General features: G+C 51.6%; 1 protein-coding gene across 1 annotated transcript; it reads left to right on the top strand.

The window, feature by feature from the left end:
- The first annotated feature begins 6,135 nt into the window (after positions 1 to 6,135).
- Positions 6,136 to 9,694, top strand: LOC116937195 (beta-1,4-galactosyltransferase galt-1-like). Its single transcript, XM_076062325.1, has 2 exons — positions 6,136 to 6,698; positions 7,846 to 9,694. Exon 2 carries the CDS (start codon positions 7,930 to 7,932, stop codon positions 8,815 to 8,817), a length of 888 nt encoding a protein of 295 aa, XP_075918440.1. The 5' UTR covers positions 6,136 to 6,698; positions 7,846 to 7,929; the 3' UTR covers positions 8,818 to 9,694.
- The last annotated feature ends 916 nt before the right edge of the window (positions 9,695 to 10,610 follow it).

Genomic DNA, 10,610 nt, shown 5'->3' with positions numbered 1-10,610 from the left:
GAATAGGGATAGGCTACACGCTGCTCGTGGAATATTTACTACAGGGCCGCACAGGGTTTTCTTTAGACGCGTCATTAATAAACTTCAGTTCAGAAGATCGGTGCGGTGCGATTTCTGTGTGCGCGTGTGGGCGAACTTCGGCGTGGTATCTGTGATTTTTGAGTGGAGCGACTGCGTTCGGGGGGCGGGGTGCGTGAGAGAGCGAGCGCGGGGCTGCAGGGTGTCGGCGCGGGGTTGGTGTGTGAGGTGCGCATCTGTAGTGGATTCGAATTAGGTGCACACACAACTTCTTGGGAGGCAACACTTATTTATTAATGAACACAAGCTCTTACATTACGCATAGGGTGGTGACCACCGACTTACTCTAGCTAACACACACTTCTCAGATACCCTAGGGAGGTACAGCCTCCTGTCTTGGCGGGACTTACAACACGTCTACCGCTATCCTAGAGTCCTCCGGCTGGGACCTACACACGGATCTCTTCTTGGCGTCTTCACGATGCATCTTCATTCTTGATACGGGCAGCCTCGAAGCTCGTGAGGAGGCTGCTTATATGGGCCTCGGCGTGCCCGGGCTCCGCCCCGGCCACGCCTCCCTTCGAGAACCCTCTCGAAGCCCCCCCCCCCCCCCCCCCCTGCTGTCCACATGCCCCCCAAGGTGCCCCCTAGGCCCCCGGCCCCCACTGGGGTCCAGTCACGTGTCCAGCCGGGGTCACAGAGAGGGCCACGACCTCACACCACCCTCGTGGCCTCCCGAGTCCAGAACCGGCCCTGACATCATTCCCGCCTCCAGCCGGGATGAGGTCATGTGTGTGTGTGTAGACCGGCGTAGTAGTGACGCTCCCCCGCATAGTGACGTCACACGTGTGCGTGTGTACGCAGTAGTGACGCTACCATCACTACACATCTATTAACGTCTATACGACCGCAACTGGTTACACGGGGTATCGCGCGGTGTGTGTGTGTGTGTAGAAGACGCGCGTCTGCAGCGCAGCGTGAGCGATTAAGGTGGGGTTCGGGGTGCGCTAAATCCACTCCACCGCTGTGCGCGTAGATCGCCATCTCTACGACCCGCTACGGTTTACGTGAGGGTTTCGGCGTGGTGTGTGAGACGCGCGTCTGCAGCGCCGTGCGAGTGATTTGAGCGCGGTGCGCGTGAGGCGCTCCGTGTACTGCAGCACACGGAGCGGCCGTGCTCGCGTGCGTGTTGTTGCACAGCGCGCCTAACGCAGCGCGTTCGCACAGTAGCATTCACGTTAACGGTGAGGCGTTGCCCCATAGCCTGGTCCCAGCCGTTCCTTTCCTGCGTGCATTAGCACCTGTGCACAGCGGATTAAGGCTTATCCACGGTGGGGGGGGGGGGGTGTGCATATTTGTAGTGTTCGATTTCACTCGGACAACTTTTGTCTTTCTTCGAACACCGCTTTATTTACAACTCTCCACATGCCCTCAATATTTCACAGTATCCATGTCGCCACGGCTCGCTCGCCGTGCTTCACTCGACTCGCTCGCCACCTTTGTCTCTCCACTCCCCACGATTACTGCGCTTACTCCGCCGCTAACTTCTTCGTCTCCGCTCTCCGCTATCACCGTCACTATGCTCTCTCCACTGCTAACTGCTTCGTCTCTGTTCAGCTCCGCTATCGCTACGCTCTCGCCACTGCTGGCTGCTTCTCTTCTTCAGCTCCGCTATCGCTACGCTGTTTCCAAGCTCCGTCTCCAACTCTGTCTCTCCAACTCTGTCCCTCCAACTCTGTCGCCAAGTTCTCTACCCTTCAATTCCCCGCTGCTGACTCCAAGCTCTCCAACTTCAACAACCTCGCTCCAATTCCCGACTTCCCAATTTATCCCCGCTCTCATTACTCCCCAATTAATTAGTCCGTGCCCCAACGACGCTCTGCGTCGTTCGCACCTGTTTCTTACCCAGACCTTTAGGCGCCACTCTAGCCTTAACAACAGCTCCAGCCAATCACAGCCATCCTTGGCTCTCCCAGCTTAATTGCCCTAACATAACCTGCACTGTATTTGCCTTCGCTACAGGCTGACCCAACATAACCCGTACTGTCTGTGTTATCATGTAATCACGCTGTTTGCACTACACACCTTCCTACTCCACTACATATTCATACTGCCGCCAGTTATTTTCAGTTAGCATTGCGGGCACGCGGATTAGGCCTTAATCCCAGGAGGTGCGCGCGTGTTACTGACACAGCAGCAGCCGATTTCTTTGTTTAGCGCTCGGCGTGCGCGGGAGAACACCGGCGGCGGTGAGCCGGCCGTGTAGAGATGTCCCTCGGAGCTGGTGCGGGGGGGGGGGGTGATCACTCGATCGGCGGGGGCCCAGCGAGAGGTGGCCAACGAGGAGGAGGAGGGGGGAGTTGAGGGGGTGGATGTCGCGCCCTGCATGCTCACGGGGAGTGGGGAGGTGGGCGTCTGCCCCCACAAACGATGCTGTGCCAACTCCCTTCACCGTGGGCGTCAATCGACGACGAGCCACGCGACCCCCCCTGGCTCGCCGGGAGATGACGACATGGCAACGAGGCGTGGACTCCGCCTGTTGCCTCTCCACGGGGAGGCGAATCCCCATCACCTCCCCGATGTTGCACCGCACACTCGGCTTTAGGGTGCGAAAGAAGTTTCGACGTGACATGGGGGACTCACAGACGACCCGTAGACTCATAGACTCACCCATGGGTGTCTGTTGTGTGTGGGTGTCTGTTGTGTGTGGGTGTCTGTTGTGTAGATTCACTGGAGGAGCGGCGCTTGACGTCACCTTGCGGGTGCCCCTTTCTCTGACGCGGGGCCACACGCCATGCGTTGCCGTGACGTCGATAACACACGGCGTGAAATAATGGAAAACAACAGCAAAGGTGGCAAACAAAATAAACGTTCTGATATTATTTTAATGTGACCATCACTAAAGGATTCGTGTACGACGGTGTTTTACCTTACTTGTTGGCTGTGTCGGGTGGTGGCGGGTTTAACGACATTTAGATATTTACGCGATCTAACCCACACACCTCTGTTATGGATGAACTGCATCGTTTTGCAAGTCGTCAGAGTGGACGAAACGTTTGCAGCTTGACGTTAATTGCAAGACAATTCACACAGGGTGACTGTAGCAGTGTGACACACAGGGTGACTAGCAGTGTGACACAGGGTGACTGTAGCTGTGTGTCACGTGACTGTAGCTGTGTGTCACACAGGGTGACTGTAGCTGTGTGTCACACAGGGTGACTGTAGCTGTGTGTCACACAGGGTAACTGTAGCTGTGTGTCACAGCTACAGTCACCCTGTCAGACTGGACGAAACGCAAACGTTTCATCCAGTCTGACGACTTGCAAAACGAAGCAGTTCATCCATAACAGAGGTGTGTGGTTTAGATCGCGGAAATATTAAAATGTGTCGTTAAACCCACTACCACCCGACACAGCCAACTAATAAGGTGAAACACCGTCGTACCCGAATCCCTTAGTGATGGTCACATTAAAATAATATCAGAACGTTTATTTTGTTTGCCACCTTTGCTGTTGTTTTCCCTTATTTCACGCCGCTTGTGTTATCGACGTCACGGCAACGCGTGGCGCGTGGCCCCGCATCAGAGAAAGGGGCACCCGCAAGGTGACGTCAAGCGCCGCTCCTCCAGTGAATCGGCTTCCTGATCTACACAACGGGCACGCCTTTCGTACGTCCCTTAAAAGGCGTCCGTCGCAAGTCAATGAAACCTTTGGAGCAAGAATGAATCAAAATGAAGTGAGACGCGCAGGAGAGCTCCATTCAGCGCATCCAGGGAGCCCACGGTGGGCCCTCCAGCCCAGGTCTCACTTCGGGTGGGTCCGCAGGATTATTTTGGCAAGAAACATTTTATTCTCTAGGTGCGGACCATTTTATTTCCATGTGCATATTTACGCGTGCGTGAATTGTACCTTCAATATTTTTTTGTAAATGCTTTGTATATGTTTACGCGTATATATGGTAAGCGGTGCAAAGATCCACCGGACCAATGTGAATTTGGATCGGGTAGATATGTAGCGTTCGATTTCACTCGGACAACTTTTGTCTTTCTTCGAACACCGCTTTATTTACAACTCTCCTCAATATTCCACGGTGTCCATGTCGCCACGTACACGATGTGTGCGCGCAAACACAGTACCATGTATACACGGAACACACATGCAGGATGTTTGCAATGATTATGAATGTAATGTCTTACACAGCACAAGTTCCACGGTACTGTTGAGTCCTTGTCGTACTTCCCAAAGCCACATTTACTACACCGTCATCAGTAGCTATGATCGATCCACTGCTGGGTGAAGGCCTAAGGTTAGAAAGCAAACATTTATTCCGTGGTGTATCCCCCAACCCTCTGCCCCCATCCCAACTCACCAGGCAAATTCAATGAATTGTCACAATTCAGGGTCGCGAATTGATTAAATAATCCATTCTTCTTTTATATATAAAATTGCGGTGAATGTATCGGCCACTAGTGGCTGCTGCGAGGGTTACACGATCCCATGACATGCAACATACGTATACGATTTCACCAAAACAAATATTATTCTTACATGTGCACGCACACACGATGATGCATCGTGAGGTTAATAATTCAACATGAATCAGTGCATCATCTCTAAGATGATGCACTGATTCATGTCTATGAAAGCAAATCTCAGCAATCTCTCCAATGGACTTGGCGGTCCCGCTGTGGTTAGAAATGGAATGTTTACGTCAGCAGTGGCAGGTAGTGTGCTCCTCAACACACTGTGGTGCTCACTTCCGGCTTTACTCTGAAACATTTTTTCCAACACCAACTTCTCTCTCTCTCTCTGCCCCCATCATGTTAATCCGCTGTTCTTTTACGTCGATCAACTGCGGGATGAATGCCTCCCCATGCCGAGCGGTCCGTGTGCGTTATTTGAACACATTTCATCGCGCCGGTCACTGCGGGTTGGTGAGAATGGAGGTGCGTATGAAGTGGGAGCGTAGAAGAACGCTACAACAATGAACTTTCCTGTACTGCCTTCTCCTACCACACCGCATTGCCCCTGCCCTCTTGTACACGGTGGTTACTCATCCATGCACTAGCTGGGCTCAAACCTGCTTAGCTTCTGAGTGTTTTGATGACCTGGTGCATTCCGAGAAAATTGGTCACACGCCCTCGAGGCGTTCTGTCACCAAGAACACGATTTTTTTATGTTGAGCCCCACAAGTCATCACAGTCAGCCAATTTTTGCAGTCCTCTCTTTCTCTCCTTCTTTCCTCCCACTGCTCGACTTTGAAATAAACAAAAAACTAAACTCTGAACTATTTTTCATTTCACCTGGAAAGGTCCCACTGAGCTACACACAGGCAGATATTTTTGTCAGAAGCGAGCAACCTGGCCACACATTATAGCTCAGCGAAGTGTGCTTATGTTGTGTGTGGTGGACATTTATAGCAGCCAAATATTCCAAATGCATGTTTCAAAAATGCGGAGGGAAATCCGGACCACGGGGAGAAACTGCAAACACCAAATATAAACATAAAATACCCCTCGTCACTTTTCTTAAGTTCTTATTACCTTGCTTATTGCAGGAAGTGTGTTGACGCTTCTCTTTTGCACTGTTTGTTGCTGGCTCATTGACATTTTGAGCACAAGGCAGGATTGTGACCACAGGCTTACCCCTGCCTTGAATGTCACACGTGCACGTACAACAAATCATGACTCTGGCTCAGATCAAGAACCGCGTTCCACTCCCATCAACCACAGCTCCCATCAGAGTGCTGTTTGTGCCTGGCCGCCTCGTGTGTTGGGCCTCTACTCAGCAACTGTTTGCACGCAAAATTTACAGGCAGAAACCATCGCTTTTATGATTTTATTATTTTTAATGTTCAATTTATTATTTTTATTTGAAAATGTTATTTTATTATTTTTATTTTCTATCTTCCTGACTTTACCGCAAAGAACCAAGAATATTGTAATACATTTACACTGTCAACTTTAGCTGTACATTGTGAATACGAAGTGTATATGGTATATTTATATGTTTTATATAACTTAACACAATCAGCCATATATCGGCGGGGTCGTGGTTCAAGTGCGGGGTCAGAGGTTGGCAGGAAGCGCGCGGCGGGGTCAGAGGTCAGCAGGAAGCGCGCGGCGGGGTCAGAGGTCAGCAGGAAGCACGTGGTGCTGGCGGCAACGCGGCCCAGTTCAGTTCCATGTATTTGGTATAACCCTGTGAGCCATTCAGCTCTTGAATCGGGTACGGCCCTTCCCTCTGCTGCTGCCCTCTGCTACTGCTGCTGCTGCCCTCTGCTGCTGCCCTCTGTTGGTGCTGCCCTCTGCTGCTGCTACTGCTGCTGCCCTCTGCTGCTACTGCTGCTGCCCTCTGCTGCTGCTGCCCTCTGTGCTGCTGCCCTCTGTTGCTACTGCTGCCCTCTGCTACTGCTGCCCTCTGCTGCTGCTGCCCTCTGTGCTGCTGCTGCCCTCTGCTACTGCTGCCCTCTGCTGCTGCCCTCTGTACTGCTGCCCTCTGTTGCTACTGCTGCCCTCTGCTACTGCTGCCCTCTGCTACTGCTGCTGCCCTCTGTGCTGCTGCTGCCTCCGGTGCCCGCGGGCTGCATTGAGCTTCGCGTGCGAGCCGAAGGGCGACGCGAAGCGGCGCTTCTACGGAGAGGAACAGCAGCAGGAGGAGCACAGCGCCCTCGACTGGCAGGTGCGGTGGTGGCGGCCTGGGGTCGTGTTAGTGCTGGCTATGGTGGTGGTTGTGGTGGTGGTAGTTGTGGTTGTGGTGGCTATGGTGGTGGTTGTGGTGGTGGCTGTGGTGGTGGTAGTGGTGGCTATGGTGGTGGTTGTCGTAGTGGTGGTTGTAGTGGTTGTGGTGGTGGTGGCTATGGTGGTGGTTGTGGTGGCTATGGTGGTGGTTGTGGTGGTGGTTGTGGCTCTGGTTGTGGTGGTGGTGGTTGTGGTGGCTATGGTGGTGGTTGTGGTGGTTGTGGTGGCTGTGGTGGTGGCTGTGGTGGTGGTTGTGGTGGCTGTGGTGGTTGTGGTGGTGGCTGTGGTGGCTGTGGTGGTGGTTGTGGTGGCTGTGGTGGTGGCTATGGTGGTGGTGGTGGTGGCTGTGGTGGTGGCTGTGGTGGTGGTGGTTGTGGTGGTGGCTGTGGTGGCTGTGGTGGTGGCTGTGGTGGCTGTGGTGGTGGTGGTTGTGGTGGTGGCTGTGGTGGTTGTAGTGGCTGTGGTGGTGGTGGCTCTGGTTGTGGTGGTGGTGGTGGCTGTGGTGGTGGTGGTTGCGGCTCTGGTTGTGGTGGTGGCTGTGTAATTGGTTGACAATATTTTGTATTTCAATAGATTTTATAATTAGTATTGGCCAGTATTAAGACTAAAATAACACCAAAGAAATATGTTGATGTTTGCGTAAAACAAATTATTATTGGCCACGACTATTTAGATCATCTGTTGAAATTGAGAGAAATAAAAAACAATTTCACCGTTCTGACAGCTGCAGGATCAGTGCTGCTGGGAGCGTATTGTTTAGCAATACATTTAACGCATGCTTATATCCAGGTTATCGTATGGTTACTCTTTGGTTCTTTCGGTAAAGTCACGTATGTAAAAATAAAATAAAACAAAAATAAAAACTAAATTAAATCACGACGTTTCGGGCGCAACACAAGCGTCAAATATTGCATTCACTTGCAGAGAGTTGTACCTGTACATATCCGCCCTGAGGCCAATACAGTCTTTTGATTTTGGAGAGCTTTTGTTTTTCTGTGAGGTTTACCTGAAATGGAATTGTGTAAAGTGTTGTGCATTTTTAACGCGAAGCTCTCTGTGTGTGTGTTTTTACGTAAATGTAATCACAGGCCGAGCGATATCAGACTTTTCGTCCTGAGACGGCGGTCTAGAGATTTGATCCAGACGTCTTGTCTCCTTGCACGCCTCGAAAGATGATGAAGCTACGCCTCCCGGTCCTGTTCCTCTCGCTGCTGCTGCTCAGCGTCTCATTGCTGCTGAGCATCTGGTACATGTACAGCTGGACAGGCTTCCTCGTTCGCGACCTCGATGCACTCGGCAACTCGTCCGTCTTCAGGCCAAAGCCGGGGTCTGCTTCCGATAAGATCAACCACGTGACACTGTGCGGGCAACGGGGAGCGCTGCAGAACACGTCGATGATGCGCGTGCGCGACACCAAGATATTCTTGGTGTCGGCGTACCACGACCAGCGCGAGGCCGGTCAGAGCACACGCATCATCGGCATCGCCAACCGGTATGAGCCGGACGTGCTCTCGTGCCACTTCTGCTGCCGAGGGCACTCGGAGATCCTGACGGTCACCGCCAGCGCCTACGTCCACTCGGATCACTTTGACTTCCCGTACGGCACGGCCGACTTCCTGTGCACGGAGCCGCTGGACTGCGAGCTGGGACACGTGTCCGTCCAGCGCATGCGCACAATACCGGACGAGGAGGAGGCCGAGTGGGTCTTCATGCCCGTGCGAAATCGGCTCTACATGCCCCCCACCTTCACACAGGAATTCAGCGTCTGCATCTCCACGCTCTTCGGGAACTACGGCAACGTCCTGCAGTTCGTGCAGGCGATCGAAATGTACCGCATCTTGGGTGCGGGCCGCGTGACGGTATACAACACAAGCTGCAGCTCTGAGCTGAACAAAGTGCTCCTCTACTACATCAAGACCGGCCTCGTCGAGGTCGTTCAGTGGCCCATCACGGACTACGTGTGGGTGTCCAGAGGGTGGCACTACCCCGAGCACCCAGGCGAGCTGCACTACTATGGCCAGATAGCGGCGCTGAACGACTGCGTGTCTCGGCACATGTAGAGCACGCGCTACCTGGTCCTCACGGACATCGACGAAGTGATCATCCCTTTGAAGCACACAAACTGGAAGGACCTCATGCGGTACTTGAACGACAAGTACGGCGCCGACATTTACACATTCGAAAACCACGTGTTTCCCTACACGGTATCGGAAGAGTTTGGGTCGAAGTTCCAGGCGTGGAACGCCATCCCGGGCGTCAACATCATGCGCCACATTAGACGGGAGCCAAACCTGCCGGAGGTCTTCAACCCAACCAAGATGATCCTGAACCCACGCGCGGTGCTGCAGACGTCGGTGCACAGTACGCTCAACGCGCTGGGCATCTCGCAGATGGTGCCCGGAGACATCGCGATCACGCACCACTACCGATCGCCCGAGCAGCCCGACCTGGCGCTCGACTCGCTGGTCGTGGACCTCACGCTGTGGAGATACAATGCCACTCTGATCAGAAATGTCAACAAGGTCCTCAACAGGGTCTTCTGGAATGAGTAGGCACAACGGGCGGCGGTGGCGGCGGCGGCGTTGATTGTCGTCTTGCGTTTTTTGCGGTCTTGCAATTTAAGTTAAACACCGGTGTTTGTGAGTTTTCCGTTTGCGAATGTGGTCAATGTATGGGACATATTTATTTGCTAATCTTATGATTGCGCTTACAGTTAAAATTTGTTATCTTCATTTTTTTCTGCATTTTAATCCACCAGGGCACAATAGGGTTTGTATTGGTATGTCTTATGGAAGCTAGGGAAGTTAACATTGGTTTATTTTAAACCAATCCTAATTATTTCTATTGCTTTTGGGAGTACCACTCGAAATGTTTTCAGGTTAAAACATTTAAAATGTGGCACAAATTTATTTAAATAAATGTTCAGTGTGCATGTTCTACCAGTCTCTAATGAGCTTATTGTTTTCATGACTCGTGTCCACGGAGGATAGTCAAATCCCAGAGGATGGTGGCAGGATTTTAAAAAGTAAATCCTGTGGTGATAAAAAAAAATGTACATACGATATTAAACTTTTAATTTGAGTGATAATTTGAATGACAGGTGTGTTTTGGGCCAAATGAGCTAGTAAAGACTCACATTAAACATTATAATAGATTCAGTAGGAATATATTTATACATCCAAATGTATATAGTTGTGTATTTGAATATGTAACAACACCAGCTGTTGATACATACAACTCATTTTAAATTATAAAGCCATGTTAATGTATTCCTAAACAATACATGGAGTTTACATTGCTGAATTGTTGCATTAGATAGGTCACGATGGATTATTCAGCAGAAATCATCATTATCACGTATTATCAATCTTGCAAACCAGTTTTAAACATATACAGCAAAATGCTATTACTATTCTTTATCTACATATATAATATCACAGATCTGTCCTGTCATTCTGTGACTGTGATTAACGCCCCCGGATTGGTTTAAGTGCGTCACGTGACCCCGAGCAAGCAGCCAACCAGGGGTGCGCCCCCCCAAACATGTACGCCCCCGGATTGGTTTAAGTGTGTCACGTGACCGCGAGCAACCATCCAAGCAGAGATGAGCCCCTCCCAAACATGTACGCCCCCCGATGCTGCCCTGAGGCAGAGCCGTGCTCGGGCCGCTACTGCCCTGAGGGAGATGGGTGAGGAGACAGGTGACAGGAGAAGGGTGAGTGAGAGTGAGGAGAAGGGTGAGAGTGAGTGAGGAGAAAGGTGATTGAGAATGGTGAGAGTGAGGAGAAGGGTGAGTGAGAGTGAGGAGAAGGGTGAGTGAGAGTGAGAAGGGTGACAGTGAGAATGGTGAGAG

Source organism: Petromyzon marinus, unplaced genomic scaffold (assembly GCF_048934315.1).
Source record: "Petromyzon marinus isolate PM22_M1 ecotype Great Lakes invasive population unplaced genomic scaffold, UKy_Petmar_22M1.pri1.0 PM_G_Scaffold_57, whole genome shotgun sequence".
Classification (NCBI taxonomy): Eukaryota; Metazoa; Chordata; class Hyperoartia; order Petromyzontiformes; family Petromyzontidae; genus Petromyzon; species Petromyzon marinus.
Note: the sequence above shows the minus strand (reverse complement) of the source record. Positions and strands in the feature narration are given on the sequence as shown.

What these genes read in the sequence shown, in the direction of transcription:
- LOC116937195 (XM_076062325.1), top strand. Translation starts at nt 7,930, where the DNA reads ATGATGAAGCTACGCCTCCCGGTCCTGTTCCTCTCGCTGCTGCTGCTC.